Genomic DNA, 22169 nt, shown 5'->3' on the forward strand with positions numbered 1-22169 from the left:
TAAAAGAAAGATTACATGATGAACATGTTAGGTAGCATTCTACATCAAAAATTTCAATTTTTATCATTTATCTACTCGAGGACGAGCAGGGATTAAGCTTGGGGATGCTGATACGTCTCCAGCGTATTTATAATTTTTGATTGTTCCATGCTATTATAGTATCAATCTTGGATATTTTATATGCAGTTATATGCTATTTCATATCATTTTTGGGACTAACCTATTAACATAGTGCCTAGTGTTAGTTGCTGTTTTTTTTGCCTATTTTTGGTTTTCCAGAAAATCAATACCAAACGGAGTCCAAACGCTGTGAAACTTTTTGACAATTTTTTCTGGACATAAGAGACCCTAGAAGAGGTGCTTTTATCTTTGTATTTCTCTTTGATCTATCCGTTTGGTTTGGCGAACTAGACTGATTTATCTTCGGTGGGAGAGGTGCTTTGTAATGCATTCAATCTTGCGGTGTTCTATATCCCAGTGACAGAAGGGGACAAAAGACGTATTTGTATTGTTGTCATTAAGGGTAAAACGACGGGGTTTATTCATATTGATTGGGTTTACTTTGTCTACATCATGTCATCTTGCTTAAGGCGTTACTCTATTTTTCATGAACTTAACACCCTAAATGCATGATGGATAGCGGTCGATGGGTAGATTAATAGTAGTAGATGCAGGCAGGAGTCGGTCTACTTGTCTCGCATGGTGCTTATATACATGATCATTGCCTTGAATATCGTCATATATATATATGCACTTTTCTATCAATTGCCCAACAGTAATTTTTTCATCCACCGTATACTATGTGCTCGAGAGAGAAGCCTCTAGTGAAAACTATGGCCCAGGGTATACTTTTATCATATATATAATCCAAAAATACCTTGCTGTAATTTTATTTCTTTTGTTTTATTTTGCAATTTACTTTATCTATCTATCACTATCAGAATTAATCGTTGCAAGTAACGAGTTCAACAGGATTGATGACCCTCTTGCCCGCATTGGGTCCAAGTATTTGCTTTTATGTGTGTAGGTATTGTTTACGAGGCTTTGTTTGATTATCCTACTGGATCAATACCTTAGTTCTCACTAAGGGAAATACTTATTTCTAATGTGTTGCATCTCCTCTCCTCTTTGGGGAAAATCCCAACATATCTCACTAGTAGCAGAAGCTTATACCAAAACTTGTCTCAAATCGGACAATATTTTTACCAAAGTATGTTGGTGCCATGCCATGACACCATGCCAAGTTTCATGATTTTCAGACGAGTTTTGAATTTACAGGAATTTTAAAACCAACTTGCTCAATGTTTCCGGCCGAGCCATGACGCCCAGATGTTTGAAATTCAATGCCATTTCTTGCATGAGGCCTAAACATTAACCCAAGGACACATATAATTTTTCAACCCATTTTGGTGTACTGGAGCATGTGCATGTTGTTGAAATTTGAATTATGCGCATTAAATGCCTAGAAACTCAACTAATGTATAAAAGAGGCCAAACGGACCCTGAATAATTTCCAAATTTTAACACGACACTCCTATAGTTACATGTTCATTGCAGATATATGTTCTAGCAATTTAGACATCGTCCATTCCCACCATAACCCCATTTTGTCTTTCAAATCAAAATGAAAAAAATTCAAGTACACCACAAATAGTTTACTAGCAAGATTCGTGTGTGATGCAGTATAAAATATCTTAGGGCACCCTCATGTATGGCTTACACCATAAGCTTTGTCGGCTACAGTCCATCGCACGTGCATCGACCACACTTGTGTGCTAGTTTTTCGCTGCACCATACGAAAGTTTTCGACAACCACGGAAATATCTAGCTCCCCGCCCCTCCCCTGACCAAAAGCCACATTTCCATTGTTTTATCCTTCCTTTCCAAGTTCAAACCTTACTGCTTGCTTGCAGCACCGCCTCCTTGTCGGCGATGCTCCTTCCTACTATGCAGCCTCGTCGATATAGTCAGGTAATCCACCTCCCACCCCCATCATCCTCCTTCTCCATCCCACATGCCCGACCATCGGCGCGACAAGTTCCACCCAAATCACTGCCCCATCCTTCAAACAAGCGCCACCCATAGCCATTTTGCGCGCAGTATAGCGAGGAGATCAAGGAGCATCTAGCAACGGAGAGGTAAATCACGGCCGCACGTGCGGATGAGGACGCGATGGCTGTCATGCGTGCCGACCGCCAGATCTTGGAGGAGCACCTCACAGTCGAGGCCACCATCGACGCCTCGCACGCGGACGCTGCCACGTGGTTGGCTACTTTAAACGATAGTTCGTGGTGTTTTCTCGTGGCCACCACGGGTGCCTTCTAGTGAATTGCCCTCAATAATGTTAATATGCAATCTGATCTTCTGAAATGTGATGTTCAGCTAGCAGTTTCATTCAACAATTGCTATATTTCCTAGTAGTTCTTAAGCATGCTTGGTTTGATTAACTGTGTGATCTTCTAGTATATGTTATCTTCTGCAATGTGGTGCTCAGTTAACTGTTTGGTTCATTTGTTGTGGTGTCCAGTTAACTGTTTGGTTCAATTCTACAACGTGATATTTATTTGTTGCGGGTACGATTTTGTATTGTTATGCATGTGAGAATAAATCGAATTTGGATGTACTAAATACATAAGAAACATATACAATTGCTATGTTTCCAAGTTGTTTAGCATGCTTGGTTTGGTTAACTGGCTTTTCCATGCGGCTTGAATTAATCTGTTGGATCTGCAATTTGTTTATCTTCATTAACATATTCTACTGGTAGTATGCCAACTCTCACTTAACTTGATCAATATCTGCCTTATAAGTGTTGGAGGGAAACAATGGAAGGCACTGAGGTTTACTAATGAGGTTTGCACATGCATTGTCCTTTGGCTAATAGCATATTATTGTGCAAACCATTCTAATATTTAGGTTTTTAACAATTTGGTCTTGCATATGTAGGTCCTATTGTCAGAGGTTTAGGCCCACTGTTTGACCCATTTTGCATATAGGGAAATGAGATGATCATGAATTTCAGTCAAGTTAAGAAACTCAGAAATATTATTAGGATAAAGAAACTAGCGACGAATAACAGCAAGATCTTTGTTTGCACAATGAAGAAGACATCAGTCAACTATAGGATGGTACTAACTATTTTACCTTATTTTTTTCCCTATGCGCCATTTCAAAATTTAGAACAGATATTTATGCACATCTTTGTTTTCAGTCCTTTCCAAAGCAGTTCACCGATGATTACCTCTAAAACCACCTGCATGGTCAAGAGGCGAGGAAGGTATTCATTCAATAACCACGGTACAATACTAAAGTCTTCCTCAATAGGATGAAGGTTGGACGGGCAATTATTCACAGCCACTGGCCTAAAGTTGCAAGGACATTAAACATCACTGAAGGCCCAATATTCGCCTTCTGCTTCAGCAGTTTTCTAGTTGAGATTCATCTGTCTATCTATCATGTATGATGCTACTTTCTAAAGGTTTTAGATGTTGCATGTGAAACTTGGTGTTGCTGTGTAATGGCGTAGCTAGAAATATGCCTATATGGTGTAACTGAGTGCTGAAGCTATCTGATGTTGTACTTTGATGTAATTCAATTATGAAATCATGGTTGTCGTAATACGAATATGAAATATATGGTGTGTTTGATATGAAATGTCAATTTGATTACTAAATGGATTATCAATAATAGGCCAATTAGCCTGCTTATTAGGTTTTTCTATTGCAGGCGGTTTCTCAGACAACACCATGGGCGATGAACTCAAACAACCCACGCAATTTCTAGAAAGTAGGTGAGGGAGTCCTGGACTAGGGGGTGTCCGGATAGCCGAACTATCATCATCGGCCGGACTCCAAGACTATGAAGATACAAGATTGAAGACTTCGTCCCGTGTCCGGATGGGACTTTCCTTGGCGTGGAAGGCAAGCTTGGCGATACGGATATGTAGATCTCCTACCATTGTAATCGACTCTGTGTAACCCTAGCCCTCTCCGATGTCTATATAAACCGGAGGGTTTTAGTCCGTAGGAAAAAACAACAACAATCATACCATAGGCTAGCTTCTAGGGTTTAGCCTCCTTGATCTCGTGGTAGATCCACTCTTGTACTACCCATATCATCAACATCAATCAAGCAGGAGTAGGGTTTTACCTCCATTGAGAGGGCCCGAACCTGGGTAAAAACATCGTGACCCTCGTCTCCTGTTACCATCCGCCTAGACGCACAGTTCGGGACCCCCTACCTGAGATCCGCCGGTTTTGACACCGACATTGGTGCTTTCATTGAGAGTTCCTCTGCGCCGTCGCAATCAGGAAGGATGCCTCTTCCCGTCTTTAAAGACGGTACTATTGCCAAGGGAGCTTTGGCCACCGGCCAAACTGTCCGGCTAGGTGGTTTTCTTATGACCGCCTGTTCGGCCGCCGCTCCGACGATGACCTCTCGGGTCATCAAAAGCGATCTTCACGTCAACTCGGAATTCGCCGAGCAGCTAGATCTGATGGAGCTCTCCTCCGTAAACGAGCTCTTGGATCGCTTCGCCGCCCTGGGAGTCGCTACAGACTACGATCAGATTGGGCTTAAAACCGATATGAGAGAGATTAACTCTCCCCAGGCTACCCACCACGTTGCTGTGGTGGAGGAACAACGCGGCGACTCTTCTTCTATATTAAAAACCAGTTATGTCCGGATTCCGGATCCCTCCATGCCGGATTCCCGCGGAGGGACGGACGTCAATCAAGTACTGAACCTAAAGTCAGGCAGCGGACCAGATTCGTTGGACGACATCCAGCAATCCAAGCTTCCAAATTCGAAAACTTTTCGGCCCTTGAGCCTCAAGCTGGGCAGGGTTCCGGACTTAATCCCACCCACCCACCCAAACATAAGCGATCTATCTCAAATCCGGCAAGAGCCCGCCGAAACAGTACATCATTACTGGGCTAGATTCCACCTGGTTATGGACAGGATAAAGGAGTGCCGTGAGGAAAACGCAATCTCAATTTTCTGCAACAATTGCACGGACAAGGGAATCTTGAACGCCGTAAGTCGTCGCGAAATTACACGCTTCGCCGACCTGGCGTCCATAGTATGAAAGTACTGTGCTATGGAGAGTGCCTAGAAAACCGAATCTAAGTTTTGGGACAATCCGGCTCCGAACACAACCCTAGTCTGAAATAAAAGGGTGCATCATGCTCAGGCACCTGGGACAAAAACCAAAAAGCAAAAACCCCCTAAAGGGCACGAAACCGTACTGGAGGGATGGCTCAGCAGACCCTGTAAAATCCATAGTACAAAGGGCGCCACTCCAACACACAGCCTTCAAGCATGTTGGATACTACGGCAGGTGGCCAAAAGTGGCGAAGAGCTTCTAGCCCCGGAGAACCAGCCCAACAGCACCAGTACGGTATCGCCTCCTCCGGCGCACCGAACACTTCGAGTGGACGGACGCTGCCACAGCCGGACTCGAAGAAATAAAGGTCATATTGGCAACAAATCCGGTCCTGGCCGCACCCAACTTGGGCGAACCAATGTTGTTATATATCGCAGCAACACATCAAGTTGTAAGCGCGGTGCTCGTCGTCGAACGAGAAACAGAAGGGCACAAGTTCCCTCTTCAAAAACCAGTGTACTACGTATCCACTGTCTTAACTCCATGCAAGTCCCGGTACCCACATTATCAAAAGATAGCGTACGCGGTGTCCATGGCATCCCGGAAGCTGCGACAGTACTTTCAAGAATGTTCGATAACAGTGGCCTCCGAAGTACCTCTCAACGACATTATAAACAACCGCGACGCGACGGGCAGGATTGCAAAATGGGCCATTGAGCTCTTACCATTTGACATAACCTACAAACCACGGCGAGCTATAAAGTCGCAAGTTTTGGCTGACTTCATCGCTGAATGGACTGAAGCTGAACTCCCTAAAGAGTACGGCGCATACTCCAATTGGATCATGCACTTCGACGACTCTAAAATGTTGGCCGGCTTGGGGGCTGGCGTCGTCTTGACGTCCCCAACCGGAGACACAGTCCAATACGTACTTCAAATAATGTACACGGACTCTAACAATGCAGCCGAATACGAGGCCCTTCTACATGGTCTCCGGATGGCAATCTCCATGGGCATTCAACGCCTAGTGGTCCGCGGGGATTCAAACCTTGCAATATCCCAAGTAAATGGAGACTTTGATGCCAAGGATCTGAAAATGGCAGCCTACCGTGGCGCCGTCATAAAAATGTCAGCTCGGTTCGAAGGACTCGAATTCCACCATGTAGCCCGGGATAATAACCAGGCGGCCGACGTGTTGGCGCGCATCGGCGCAAAGCATGACGCCGTCCCTCCAAACATCCTCCTGGAGCGGCTCTTTAAGCCATCCGTAGTATGGGAAGAGGAGTCCAGAAACAACAATCCGGAACCAACCGCACCGCCCAACAACGAACATTCTGACACAATCGGTGGCTTAGCCAATGAAATAACACCTTCAGCCCACGAAATAATGGCAGTCATTGCCCCGTGGACGGAACCATTCCTAGCCTACTTAATCAGGCAGGAACTCCCCGAAGACCAAAATGAGGCCCGCTGCATAGTGCGGCGATCTAAAGCCTACAAGGTCCACGAGGGAGAGCTTTATCAGAAAAGCACAATCGGAGTCCTTCAAAGGTGCATCTCCGAAGAGGAAGGGCGAAATCTTCTGGCTGAAATTCACGCCGGACTCGGTGGGCACCACGCTGCAGCCCGGGCCCTTGTAGGCAAGGCCTTCCGTACAGGATTTTATTGGCCGACGGCCCGGGCAGATGCTCAGGACTTAGTCCAACGATGTGTCGGTTGCCAGCTCTTTGCTAATCAGAGCCACATGCCACCCACCGCCCTCAAAACTATACCCATCACCTGGCCGTTTGCGGTCTGGGGGCTTGACATGGTTGGACCCCTTAAAGGGGGAACCCACAAGCAAAAGTACCTATTGGTCATGGTGGACAAATTCACCAAATGGATAGAGGCCAAGCCAGTTAAAACGGCCGAATCCGGACCTGTGATAGACTTCACATCCGGGGTAGTACACCGTTATGGCGTCCCCCACAACATCATCATCGATAACAGCACGAACTTCACGGCCGACGAGGTTAAACTCTGGTGTAAAAATATGGGCATCAAGCTCGACTACGCTTCAGTCTATCACCCTCAAACTAACGGTCAGGTCGAACGAGCAAATGGTCTAATCATGAGCGGCATCAAACCCAGGTTAGTGCGGTCCCTCACGGAATCTAACACGCACTGGGTAGAGGAGCTCGACTCCGTACTCTGGGGCTGCGGACCACGCCAAATCGTACTACCGGATTCACGCCATTCTTTATGGTATACGGCGCAGAGGCAGTTTTGCCCTGCGATATAATTCATGACTCACCTCGAGTGCGCATGTACGAAGAAAGAGAAGCCGAGTTGGATCGGCAGGACAGTTTGGACGCATTGGAGGAGGAGCGCGACGTGGCAAAGGCTTGTTCCGCATTTCTATCAGCAGCAGGCTCGAAGTTCTATGCCTGCCAGACAAGAAAAAGGACAAACTCAAGCCCAAATGGGAAGGTCCCTTCATCATCGACCAAGTCCTGACCGGCGGAGCATACCGTCTGCGAAACGCGTCGGACAACCGACTCGAGCCGAACCCATGGAACGCATCCCGCCTCCGAAGATTCTACGCCTAGCGCCGGACTCAGAGTTCGTCTCCTTCCTCCGTCCACATTTTATACTTCAGTTGTCTTTTGTTTCTCTCTTTTCTCCTCCCTTTTTCATAGAGCCTTTGAGGGTCGATCTGCGCATTGTTCGCACACACTTGACGTGCTACTCGCACTCATTATACATGGGGGCTTCTTTAACAGAAGCTTATTTATACGGGCTTTATGCCCAACACATGCGTCAAACTTCCGCATGTACCTTTTATTCACCATTATATGCATCGATATGACTTAAGTTTTGGCCAAGCTGGGTTGCCTGGCTCCTGTGCTTACCCCTACGTTCCCGATTGTTCGGCTAGGAGGTAAAGGGAGCACCTCTGCGATTGTTACTGCCGGGTCAGCCGGATGTGTACCTCAGACTGGGTGAAGCCGAAAGCTAGCGTTCTTAAGGGAATATTCGGTCGGTGACTTGAAAGATGATTTTTTTTACCTATCTATTCGTCTGCCCCCAAATGCTTTCCTGCTTTTTTCGCAGTCTGGACATGCACTCTAGGGCATGCCTCCCAGGGAAAGGAACCCCTAACGGAACTATTCTCCCTGGAAGATGTTTCTTACTAACCATGTAATATAACATAACTAGTTGGTCACTTGTCTGATAAAGCACTAATGACCCCTACGCCTAGTCTCGATGCATGCCCCGGTTTTTTCATAACCGTGAGGGTCCCGAGGTTGAAGCGAAAAGGTCCGCAAAGACAAACGATCTACAATCCGGCTAGAAGGCATTATACATGTCATTTTAAATACATCGTCAAATTGACTGATTGTACTCCTCCTCAATCCCATCTAACAAGCTGTCTAATTTACAGTCCCGTTGGGAATACTTAGCGGCCAACTCTACTTGGACGTACATTAAGCTCACAGGGATCTCCTTCCCATCGGGCCCCACAGGTCCGACCTCGGCCATGTGGTTCGGATCCGCCTTTGTGTACCGCGTCTTCACCATGGCCTAGGCTTCCCTGGCGCCTTGACGGCAGGCCAATATCTTCCACAGACGGAAGCGCTGCCGTGCTCCCTGAAGCTTCTCCGCAAGCCCTCCAAGACCCTCGGGTAGGGAGACGAACGGCCATAAGGCCTGGACGCCGCCGCTCATCGCCTGCCGAACACGTTCGTACAGTTGCAGCAGCTCGGGAAGTTGGTCACCCGTTGAACCGGGCATTTCCTCCGCAGGGCGACCTGTGAGCACACCTATAGACACATTTCTATCAAACGACTTCCTCGCCGAACTCTTCTTTTCAAAAGAGTTTGCTCAAACACTTACTGTAGATGCCGCGACGAAGCCGCCGATTCTCCTTTACGGAGTCAGACAGCTGGACCCGAACATCTTTTAGTTCTTCTCCCAGCTAGGTGTTGGCATCTTGGAGTTTGTTCCTCTCCTGCTGCACCCTCATAAGCACCTTCTCGCCGGCCTTCAGCTGGCGTAGCAGATGTTGCTTGTCCGGATCTAGTCTGGCGCCCTCTGCAATATTATTGTCAGACTTATACGCACGCCACACGCCATAAAATCTTTTTTGAAATATGTGTTACTAGAGGGGGTCTCTGTGTCTCCTCCTGCGGCGGCTAGCGCGGCCTCAAGTTGGGCCTTGCACTCTTGAAGCTCCTGGGACAATTGGGTATTCTTCTCCGTAAGATCCTGCATATTGAATGATCCTTAAATCAGTTATTCTAACTACTTCAAGTCTCGGGGGCTACTGGCATATATAACTATTAAAATTCCTTACCCGTATGTCTTTCACATACTGCTCCGTGGCTCTGGTTAAACCATCTTGAGCGGCACGGAGGTGCGCGTCTCCCGCATTAAAGGCATTCAACGCCTCCGGGGAGAAACACGCGTCACGAAGAACTGTCCGGCGGCGCCTATGATTCATGGCGCTCTCCACCTCAGACCTGGTGGCGGACAGCCTGTCGGCATCCTCCGTTGGAGGAGAATCTGGCTCGCGCCTTGCGCTCGTCTCCCCCTCCGGACCAGGTGTTGGAGCCTGGCTGGCGGAGGCTTGGTTGGTAACCTCTCTGGGCATAGTCCGGCGAGCGCTCTTTCTCCTGGAAAAGTCATGAGCGTTAATATACCTCCCAGGAATCTTTCCCTTAAAAACGGTGGCGCGCTATACCGTTGCGGCGACGTTTCGATTCGCACCGCACCCATCTTCCGCCTGCTGGGCCGAACTGACCCTCGTTGGTCAGCCGCCACGGGATCGGCTTCCCGCCTTGAAGGCGCCTCCTGCGAGACACCGTTGGCATACGGTGGTCAGAAATAAGCATGGACGAAGTAATAGTGTCAGGGCTCCGGTCATAGTTACCTGGGAAGCCGGAGATAAACCGGGGTAGTCAGCAGTAATGGCGACTAGAGCATTGTCCATGCTAAGTTGGTGGAAAACCCCGTCAATCAGCTCCACCTCTATGTCCGGATCCTCTCTGGAGGCCGGATCAAGGGATATTTCCGGATCCTCGGGTTCTGGAGTCGGACTGTGTATGCCCTCCACATCCCAGCGCAGTTCCTGCGTCGAAATCATAAAGTAAGACACTTAACTTTGAAAGCACAGATCGGATAGATAAACGTCCGCTTACCCAGCTCCGAGGGTTATTCATGGAGAATCCGTTCGATGGACTCGTGTGGAGGAAGTCCTCCTTCTCCCCCTTGTACAAGCCGGACAGGATCTTCACCAGATCGGCGGCCGATCCCGGCCCCTTGCGGCCATGACGGGTGGCATCATTCTCCCCGTTGAAATCCCACATGGGGTGCCCCCTATATTGGAGCGGTTGCACCCCTCGCATAATGCACGTGGCCATGACTCCAATCATGGTCAATCCAGAATGAGCCAGCAACCTTATCCGGCCCATCAGATAATGGACGCTCCTGTCATCTTCCCATTGAGGGCTCCGCGGGTGCCAACTCAGGCGTTTCTTCAGAGGAGCGTTGCTGAACTCCGGGAGGCCGATCCGAACTGGGTCCGGCAGTGGAGCGTCTTCCATATAAAACCATTCTGAAGGCCAGTCTTCGGACGCCTTCTTCGGGGTTCCGGATAGATATCCGGTCCCGGCGATGCGCCATATTTCAGCTCCGCCCACTTGATATATTGACCCCTCGTGAGAACGGGGTACGAGGCAAAACAATCTCTTCCACAGCGCAAAATGAGGCTCGATGCCCAAGAACAGCTCGTAAAGAGCTACAAAACCCGCGATGTGCAAAATGGAGGCGGGTGTAAGGTGATGAAGCTGGAGTCCGTAGAACTCCAGGAGCCCCCGAAGAAATGGATGTATGGGAAATCCAAGCCCCCTTATTAGATAAGGGACGAAGCACACCCGCTCTCCTTTGGAGGGATTGGGGGTGTTCTCCGCCTGCTTTCCACCTTTGTAGGTGGCCAGTCCGGCTCGAACCGGAACCATGAAGGCTGGGGGAAGGTATCCCTCGGCCTGGAGCGTCACTAGCTTGCTATGCGGGACTGAACATCTCCTCCAATCTCCGAGCTGAGGGCTGGGAGCGCGAGAGGAGGAGTCGCGTCGACTATCCATGATGGAATGGATTTTTGTCAGAAGCGCTTCGATGAGTACTCGCGGAAGGAGGATGGTGTGATTCGGATCTAGATCCTTGCTCCTCTTATAGGCAGCTTATTCGCGCAGCTAGGGGGTAAAACATAAAAATACCCTGGCCTTTCGCATTCATACGACACGTGGAAGAGGGCCATTATTGGGCGTGGAAGCCAAGGAGCGCAACATTTATAATGAAGCCGGACACTATTCGGCAAGCACATGGAATTTGGAGGAGAACCCGCCTTGCAACGCCGAAGACAATATACGCGCCGGACTCGTCGTCATTGAAGCCTGGTTCGGGGGCTACTGAGGGAGTCCTGGACTAGGGGGTGTCCGGATAGCCGAACTATCATCATCGGCCGGACTCCAAGACTATGAAGATACAAGATTGAAGACTTCATCCCGTGTCCGGATGGGACTTTCCTTGGTGTGGAAGGCAAGCTTGGCGATACGGATATGTAGATCTCCTACCATTGTAACCGACTCTGTGTAACCCTAGCCCTCTCCGGTGTCTATATAAACCGGAGGGTTTTAGTCCGTAGGAAAAAACAACAACAATCATACCATAGGCTAGCTTCTAGGGTTTAGCCTCCTTGATCTCGTGGTAGATCCACTCTTGTACTACCCATATCATCAATATCAATCAAGCAGGAGTAGGGTTTTACCTCCATCGAGAGGGCCCGAACCTGGGTAAAAACATCGTGACCCTCGTCTCCTGTTACCATCCGCCTAGACGCACGGTTCGGGACCCCCTACCCGAGATCCGCCGGTTTTGACACCGACAGTAGGCGTGTAGGATCAATGAACAATCACACGCGACTTCGCGTGACAAATGTTTGTGTTAGGCCACCTCGCACAAACGTTTCCACATAATAATTGTGTGTGATGTACATACTAACGAAAACGTTTGTTTGGGATACGGTGTGTGGGATGTACATATGAATGAAAACGATTGAGCCTGTATAATTGTCTGCGATGGCTCGCCCGATCGCACATGAGCTCTTTTTGCCCCGCATGTATGACCGGAGGACCTATCACCGACGGTTTCTGGGTCATGTGGGAAGGACGCCCCCACCCTATCGCGCACACTGGCAAGGTGATGGTTTAAAACTCTGGCGCGGAAAGGCGGTAAAAATCGTTTGTATAGGACATCTCTGTAGCAGTAATTGTTTCGTACTTGTCTGCTTTTCTCGTTCACGTTCTTCATCCGTGCAGGTACCTAGGACCATGAAGAGCGAGCGACAAAGAGGCTAAGTGTAGGGATACTGTGATGTGTTATTCTGAACACCAGTGACAGAAAAGTTTAGTACAGTAACACGGATCCTATCTCTAGGGATTCAAGAGGTGTAGTCATTAAATATCCAATGCTTTTGTCTGATTATTGCTATCTTAATTACCGGGGGCAGCCCCGCCCAACGGATAGGGCCTTCGGTTGGACATCTGACTCTTGATGCAGGATGTGTGCCAGTTAAGACGTAATTTGGGCAGATCCTTCACTTCAATACGTAGCAAGCACATCTCAATGGATGACTTGTAGGGCACAAATTAAGATCATAATGATCCCGATGCAAATATATGGTTGTAAGCATAAGTCCTCATACACATGCCTATTTTTATTATAAGTGTTTCTAGTGTAAACTTATTCTGATCCGGTCAAAAGATGGAATTTAATTCTCTTGTAAAAGCTTGTTAGAAACCCTTTACTTAAAGGGTACCATCCTCTCGTGGGTTCGATAACTCAAGGTCACTTCTGGGGGAAAGGAGAGAATTCTTTCTGCTCCCTTACTAGATCAGTAAAGGGATTAATCAACTCTAGCAAACACACTCCTCGCCTGCGTGGCTCTCCTTGGACTGTAGGAACACGCTCCTCAGGCATCACTGACACAAACTGCACCATAAGCCTCACAATGAAAGGTGGCACTCATCTCTTGTTGCAGCCATCAGCACATCAGAAAACTAACGCTCACCTAGCGAGCCCATACAACCCTCTCTTGCTTGGCTGGTTCCATTGCCGGAGATGGCCAGGGGAGGGGGAAGGGGTGTTCTTGGAAGGCTGGAAAGGTGGGGGGCAAGGTGTCAGTGGAGAGGCATCGAGCGCAATGAACTGGATGTTTTTATTCCAGGGATCCCATTGTTTTCTTTTGACACACATCGATTGGTGGGTCCAAAGGGTCAAATGAGTCCCCTCTCCATTAATGAAGACATAACAAACTGGTGGGTCCCAAAGGGTCAAAAGAGTCTCTCGTCGTTGCAGTTGATGTGGGGAAGTGATGGGTCCCAAAGACGAGGAAAAAAGTCAACGAAGACCGCAACCTAATGGTAACTCAAGCAAACCACACATGATGGCATATAGCTAATTTCTTCATAAACGGTACTCCCTCCGTCTAGGTGTGTAAGTCATCCTAGGTTGTGCACCGCGACCAAGGCGGAGTGGAAAACGAGAGAACTTAATGTTTTTTTACTAATTGATAGCATTGCATGCAATGAGCTAACCATTGCATGTCATGTTTGTTAGTCTCAAGTCATTAAAAGCATGCACGGCTCACATCTCTTATTGGTTGATATGTCACGAAACCAGAAACGATGAGGAAGTTAATGTACCGTGCCTAAGTGTTTTGGGATTATTTGATTTTCGTAAGGTGACTTACACACCTAAACGAAGGGAGTAGAAGCACATACTAAATTTGATAAGTTTCAGTACTCCCTCCGTCTAAGTGAGTAAGTCGTCTTAGGTTGTGCACCGTGACCAAGGAGGAGAAGAAAACGAGAGACCTTAATGGTTTTTGCTAATTAATAGCATTGCATGCAATGAACTAACCACTGCATGTCTTGTTTGGTCGTCTCAAGACATTAAAAGCATACACACCCCTCATCTCTTATTGGTTGATATGTCAAGAAACAAGAAACGAGGTAGAAGTTAATGCACCGCGCCTAAGTATTTTGGAATTATTTGGTTTTCATAAGATGACTTACACACCTAGACGGAGGGAGTAGTAGTCTTCGAATACCCGAGCTAGATAGTGGCACAAACCAAAATATTTTTATAGATTTTAGGGAATGGATTGTTGGGGGTGAATCCCCGGACCTTCTTTTGAGGGATTAAAGAATTATAGGAAAGAGCTATAGATGCTCTAAAAGCATCTACAAGCGGACCCCACCCTCCATTTTCCTTGTATGTATGGTTGTCACCCTCCATTTCCCTTCTATATGTCCGGATTGTCCAGCACGTGGACACGTCCACCACGTCAGCCCAAATCCCAACCAACCCACCTTGGCCCTACCTACAGCCACAAAAAAAATTCCTCTCTCTCTCGTTTTGAACGAGGATAGAGCACAAGGTCATAGTCCGTGACCTAGCGTCCCTGCTCACGTACAACGCTTCCTCCGCTGCTCGCAGCCCTGCCCCTAAATCTCGCGCTACGACTGACGGTCTGACGTCGTCCCTTGCTGAAGGTAACGACCGGCGACCGCATGCTGGTTGGCCGCAGCCCTGCCACGTGCATGCTAGTTCATGCAGCCAACGAGTTTCGCATTTATTTTTGGATTTATTTCAGGATTTCCGGCGATGCACACTCAGTGGGAGGAGACGGGAACCCGTCGACGACGAGGCGTCTACGGTGACTTCATAAATCTCAAGATGATATGCCGGCTCAGTCTTTCGGAGATGCTCATAGGGTAGAGTGTACGTGTGTGCGTTCATAGGGGTGAGTGTATGCGCGTGTATATGAGCGCTTGCGTCTGTACTGATGTTAAAAAAAAGGCAACGAGTGTGCCGGTTCTTGTGGCATCTGTAAAGAAAGTGATCTAAATGCTTTTATATTTTTTTACAGAAGTTATAGAGGGAGTACTTGATGAAATGTCTAATCACGATCTGAACATTTTGAGGGGTGTAATTGCATACCCGGGCATATAGGTGGTCAAAGCAGACACACCCAAACCCAGTCCGAACATATAAGGGATCGAATTAGCCCTGAAAATCAAAACATATAAATGCTCTAAGAGGTGAAACCTGTGGGCTCGTGGCCGCCTGTCAAAATCAAAACATGATTTTTCCCTGAAAATATATATCAAAACATGATCTATAAATAAATCTAGAAATGGCAGGACCAAATCAATATAGCCTCCCCCTCAGTTTATACCAAAATTTGAAGTTGACAATCAGCAAGTTTGTGCCATCGCAGCGGATTCGGCTGCTTGTGCACTTGAGCTGTTGCAGTGTACCCCAGCTTAAATACAATATACATGGTAACCGTAGAAAGATACCCGTCATCTACGGAAAGAATGGTGAAACATATTACTTGTACAAAAGAATGGCCTTTGACCAGTATTGGAACGTAGTCTCCATGGATTGATCATCTAGAAGCAGCCGCCGTGTTGCACAGATCAACGAGATGCTTTACACTATTGTTGTACTGCGAGGCAACCTCAAGAATAAGTTTTGGTAAAGAGAGCTTGTGATGCTTCCACTGGATTTACTCATCCTCTAAGAACATCGCGAATTTGCGGACAGGTTACTCAACAAGGCAGGCAGCTATTGCTTGTACTGTCCATTGAAGAGATGTGAACGAGTGAAAGCCGAGGAGGGTCCGAAGATACCCGATTTGCCCAAAAATTGGCAACTTTAACAAAATAGTGATTACCGTTCCACACAACCACTTCCCCTCCTGCATTATGTGAAGAAAAAGTAACTAATTAGTCAGCAGAGTGAGGCATCTTATAATATAGCTGAAATTTCCCTTCCTGGCAAGAATGTATTACCTTGTAGAAGACCAGTTGGCAGAAGTGTTAGTCGGCATGTCAACTCGTTGTTGGCAAGACAATGTTGAAAATTGGCCACTTCAAGTTCATTAATACTGATGATGGACTCCAGAAGAGCTTTACCAGCGGGTGCAGCTAAGTGATTGCTGTCAACAACTGTTTTAAGAGCTGTTTCTAAACCACTAGTCCATGCATTAATGCAGCTGTCCCAACAAGCCAACATTTTACTAAACATCCCGGGATCCGCAAGAACCCAAGGCTTGAAATACTGCAATGACAAATGCAAGAGGTGTGCAACTCTGTAGATCTCCCCAAGAGCAACAAACCAATTTGCACCTATACAATCAACAAATACCAGATTTATGGTTAATCTTCTACCTTTGAACACAAATGATAAAAGTGCCACCCATTGATCGAAATATCTGTACCTTCAGAAACTACTAGATCATGGACTTTCGCATGACAAGATTCTTGCCAAAGCACTGCTCCATGCTGCAATTCCTGAGCACAGGAAAGAAACATACTGTACCATGCGGCGACATAATCACATTGCTCCTCTTTGGATGCTAGTCCTAAGGTATGTAGGGTTGACACACTATGCTTGTAAAGTTCAACTGCCAAACTCATGTCATGCTGTGCCTATATTTAAGTACTGGATTAATAACCCAAACAAAGATCAAATCATGACTGAACAAGAAGCAGATGGTAACATGGTAGACAGCAAGATCAGCTGCACATAATTCTACACTAAAGCAACAAAAATAATTACATCTAATCTATATATCACTTCAGAGGGTAAGAATGGTGTGGATTACAGAACTGTTCAAAGAAAGCACTACTCAAATCATTTTTCACCTTCCATTATTACTGTATACACAACAATGAAGGACGTCCAACAAAGAGAATCAAGTGTACTGATCTTGATTTTACTGTCGGGGCCCCTCCCCTACAGTTTTCAGTTCAAAAAAAGAAAAGAAAAAACACAAGGCGAAAAGAATGATCTGTGCCAGTCTTTTTCGCTGATAACAGTAGGATGAGTCCTTAGTCCTTACTAAGATGTATTGATAACGAGCAGATAATTACATATTCCTGAGGAGCAAGGATGATACATACCAGTGCTATTTTCTCTGCTAAATGATAGTGCTGCTCAAAATCCTTTATGTGTTCCTCTTTGGTACTGTTAAGCAGTCCAGAAATACTCTCATCCCTCGAAGGCTGTTCCTCAATGCGAAATCCTTCTGCCAGCGAAGAATCTCGTAGTTTCTCCCAGATTTCCTGGAAATTGTGAAAAATGGATCAGTTCAATATTTAGGCCAAATAATGCTTTCTCTGCAGCACATAAGGCAACATATATTAAATTCACAAGACAAAGCTAATATAGAAAAACATAAGTAGTGCATACCTGGATCTCCCTTTCGATTGCTGTCTCTTTTTTGTTTCCATCAGAATGTGCAGAACTCTTCTGGGCCTCCTGATACCATACTAATAATTACTGAATGACAAACGGTAAAAATACCAAAGATGTATGTACTAAATGTAATGAGTAGTGATTGACCTTAATATCCTTATTATACCGGAATATCATTGCCATGGATTCTTCTCTCAGCTTATGGTAGAAATCAACCAAAATATTGTCGCTTCCTGATTTAATGGAATGGTTTTCATCTGTTCCAAACGAAGAGTTCTGATCACTGATCATTAGCACACATCAAAATAAATTAACGGTATCCACTGGTAACTTAAAATACCATGAAATACTCACCACTTCATTGTTAGAGAACATATCAGAAGAGCTGACTACACTTTCGGAACAACTTTGAGGAACTTGAACAGCATCGACAAATTTAGATTCTTTGTACAAGTTGAGTATGGATGAACTATTATCTGGAGAATAGCTGAAGGTCTTCACACTTTGTCCTGTGGACTCATGATTTCTGACATGATCTGTAGTCTGGAGGTTCAGTTCATTATTGACACCAGTAAATAGTGACCAATCTTTCTGGTCGCTGCCCAATGATTTTGGCATACCCTGAGAGTATGAAAAGATTTAGATCGAACCAGATCAGGAGAAGGGAAATAAAGTCTAGAAAAAAACTGGCAGCAAGGTGGCTAAAGATATCGTCAGAGCCTTAGAGGTATATACAACAACAACAACAACAACAACAACAACAACAACAACAACAACAAAGCCTTTAGTCCCAAATAAGTTGGGGTAGGCTAGAGGTGAAACCCATAAGATCTCGCGACCAACTCATGGCTCTGAGCCTTAGAGGTATATGTTCCTATTAAATAAAATGAAACGACTCATGGCAAGCATGACCTCCATTTTTACTAGGAATTATATAGAATACTGAATTAATGTCCAGGTCTAAAACTATAACCATGAAGGTGCGAGTTAGAGCTTTATACACCTCCGTTCCTAATTATAAGATGTTTTGGATATTTCAATATGGACTACATACTTACTAAAATGAGTGAACAAACACACTAAAACGCGTCTATATACATCTGATTCAGAAGAAAGTTAGAACATCTTACAATTTGAAATGGAGGTAGTACTAGTTACACCTTATTCCCCAGACGAACAGTTTACATGGGACAGAATATTACCCCTTGAAGTAGTCTGACTGTTTTACTTAATTGCCACAATCATGTGATTTATTGTATTTGATTAGCTCTTAGGTTACAGTTCCGGACGGGGCTTAGCAACGAATTTTCTACAGTGGGTTAGCTTTGGTCGCTAGCAGCAAATTAGTAAGAAATAAACATCCCGCACATGCCCTACTTCACAAGCTAGCTCACTCTCTTTACCAAATACGGAGTACATTTATCAGGTCGGTTGTCCAGCTGATGCAATAGTTTCAGATCACGTTGATATCAAAATCTCATGAAAATTTACAAAGACAGCTATGAAGAGAAGGGATCACTACAGGAACAAATCATAAGCTTACCTCAATTCCACCTCCGTCCGCTTGTCCGGCTCCATCCTGGCCGGCATCAGACGAGGGGGCAGCCTTGAATTCCCAACCGTCATCTCCAAACCCGTCATCGTCCACCTCCTCCAGCGCACCCGGCTGTGGTGCGTCGGGGGTGGGCGGAGGCTGAGATCCGTAGAGGCCGACGATGAGGTCCTTGAGATCCGCGGGGCTCGAGGCTTTGGATCCGAACGACGGTGCCCGCTGGTGCACCGTGGACGTGGGCGGCGGCGGCCCGACAGGCACTTCATCCTTCTCCTCCTCCTCCTCCTTGTCATCGGCTCCAAACAGGGATAAGGGGAGCGGGCCCCGGGGCTTCTCCCAGGCGCCGGCGGCTGGCTTGCCCGTAGGCGGGATGGCGGGTGCGGACAGGCCATCCGGGCTGAATCCGAGGGAGCTCGCCACAAAGTCGCCCCAGTCGTCGTCGAAGGCCGCAAAAGTAGCCGGCTGCGGAGCCAGAGGTGCAGGCTGGGGCGCAGCAGGGGCGAAAGCGAAGTCCCCGAAATCGAAGTCGTCGTCGAGGAAAGGGGCCGGAGGCGGCGGGAACGCGACGGCGTCCATTGGGGGAGGGTTGGTTGGGGTGGGCGCCGGGAATGGGAAGGGGGAGGCGAGTCCCTTCTGGCAAGGCAATGGTATCGGAAGCAGTTATTATGCTAAGGGAAATGTTGGGATTTTCCTTTTCTAAGAAGGGAAAGTTTATGGGTAAACTGCCCTGTTGCCGTCTGATGGGGAAATTCTCAAGTGAGGATTGAGTTGCCTCCAGCTAACGATTTGTTCGCTATGGTGGGGCAGCGTGACCTCTATAAAATTGCATCCTCTAATAAATCATGGCAAATCAAAAAGAGAAATTGTTTCTCAAAAAAGCATGAGAAATTTTTTAAAAAAAATGTTGTCATCACATAGCCAGATTTAACCCCAAAAAGAACGTTTCATAAATAGATAATCGCGAACAAGATTAAAGGGAAAATGTGGAAAAGTCAGATAATTGCCATGGTATCTTCAAATATTTTGCCATGGAATGTTCAAAACAAGTTTCTGATGGTATGCTCAATAATAATTGCCATGCTATCCAATTTTGTTTACCATGGTTTGTTGAATAAAATTTCCATGGTGTAAACAATGAATTTGCCATAGTCCAAAATCTTTACCTAATAATAAAGCACCGACCGCTTCTGCCGGCTAACCGTCGCGGCATTTTTGCAAAAAAGTCCATGTACTTTTTGGTCTTCAATCCGCAGTCCCCGCTGTCACAAATCATGGGGAAAATATATGCCAAACGAGATTCAAACCCCTGACCTCTCATGGTTGACTTACGTGAGTCAATCAACTGAGCTATCACATGTTCGTGAATAGACATGATTCCTTTCTAAATAGTACTAAAGGTTACTTGCATGGCCCTTTTTTAATCAAATCGTTGGGCCTATTTGACTATCAAATAACCATTGCTAGGCCTTTTCTGGCCCCGAGCCACATAAGAAAAACGTAATCTCCGGTCCAACAGGCTGCAAAGCACGGATATTTCATGTGAAATAATCCCACCTCGCTTCTTTAAGACGATTCCCACCAGTTTATATGGATTAGCAAAGTTGATTGTAATATCAACAAGACACCTACAAAAAAGAAAGGTGACAACGGACGAGAAGGTGATCAAAACCGTTGAAAGGAAGGATGGATTCTGGATGTGTTGCACCATGCAAAGAGGGACATGTGCGCTGACATGTGGGCTAAAAGAATTAACTTGACTAGGATTGTGTGTGGGCTGGAAGGAACATGCAAGGAAGGAAGCAAGAACATGAATTCTAGGGCTGCAAAGAGGGGCGGACTGCAAGGAAGGAAGCAACGACGTGTGTTCTAAAAGAACTACGAAAGATTGTGTGTGTGGGTTTGAAGGAACATGCAAGGAAGGAAGCAGGGGAACATGAACTAGGTGAATGTCGTTGGTGTTTGACCTGATGCGATTCATGGCGCCGCTGATGTCGTCGATGTTCGCCCCGCTCGATGTTCTTTGGCCAGATCGTCTTCCATAACCCCAACCCATATGTCCTAGAGGCTGGCTCCTTGATTATTTTCAGCGACACACACATCTTACTCGACAGGCCATCATCTCCACTTTTTTCCCAACCGTCGTTATTGAAAGGATCGACTCTCTCTCTCTCCACTATGGCCCAATAAGGCCCATACACTTACCGGGGGGTTCCGGTAACCTCCCGGTACTCCGGTAAAATCCCAATTTCCTGGAACTATTCCGATGTCCAAATATAGTCATCCAATATATCAACCTTTATGTCTCGACCATTTCGAGACTCCTCGTCATGTCTGTGATCATATCCGGGACTTTGAACTTCCTTCGGTACATCAAAACACATAACTCATATTACCGATCGTCACCGAATGTTAAGTGTGCGGACACTACGGGTTCGAGAACTATGTAGACATGACCGAGACACGTCTCTGGTTAATAACCAATAGCGGAACCTGGATGCTCATATTGGCTCCCACATATTCTACGAAGATGTTTAGCGATCAAATCGCATAACAACATACGTTGTTCCCTTTGTCATCGGTATGTTACTTGCTCGAGGTTCGATTGTCCGTATCTCAATACCTAGTTCAATCTTGTTACCGGCAAGTCTCTTTACTCGTTCCGTAATGCATCATCCCGTAACTAACTCATTAGTCATATTGCTTGCAAGGCTTATAGTGATGTGCATACCGAGAGGGCCCAGAGATACCTCTCCGATAATCAGAGTGACAAATCCTAATCTTGATCTATGCCAACTCAACAAGTACCATCCGAGACACCTGTAGAGCACCTTTATAATCACCCAGTTACGTTGTGACATTTGGTAGCACACAAAGTGTACCTCCAGTATTCGGGAGTTGCATAATCTCATAGTCATAGGAACATGTATAAGTCATGAAGAAAGCATTAGCAACATACTAAACGATCAAGTGCTAAGCTAACAGAATGGGTCAAGTCAATCACATCATTCTCTAATGGTGTGATCCCGTTAGTCAAATGACAACTCATCTCCATGGCTAGGAAACTTAACTATCTTTGATTCAACGAGCTAGTCAAGTAGAGGCATACTAGTGACACTCTGTTTGTCTATGTATTCACACATGTACTAAGTTTCCGGTTAATAAAATTCTAGCATGAATAATAAACATTTATCATGATATAAGGAA

General features: G+C 46.3%; 1 protein-coding gene across 1 annotated transcript; it reads right to left on the reverse strand.

The window, feature by feature from the left end:
- Positions 1–15310: 15310 nt before the first annotated feature.
- On the reverse strand, positions 15311–19612 carry LOC123111196 (uncharacterized). The gene is made up of 8 exons (XM_044531927.1): positions 18957–19612; positions 17768–18034; positions 17561–17689; positions 17408–17476; positions 17119–17280; positions 16434–16644; positions 16006–16341; positions 15311–15911 (listed from the first exon to the last, which is right to left on the reverse strand). The coding sequence occupies exons 1-8, from the start codon at positions 19539–19541 to the stop codon at positions 15763–15765; spliced, it is 1908 nt and encodes a 635-aa protein (XP_044387862.1). The 5' UTR covers positions 19542–19612; the 3' UTR covers positions 15311–15762.
- Positions 19613–22169: the final 2557 nt, after the last annotated feature.

This window comes from Triticum aestivum, chromosome 5B (genome assembly GCF_018294505.1).
Source record: "Triticum aestivum cultivar Chinese Spring chromosome 5B, IWGSC CS RefSeq v2.1, whole genome shotgun sequence".
Lineage (NCBI taxonomy): Eukaryota > Viridiplantae > Streptophyta > Magnoliopsida > Poales > Poaceae > Triticum > Triticum aestivum.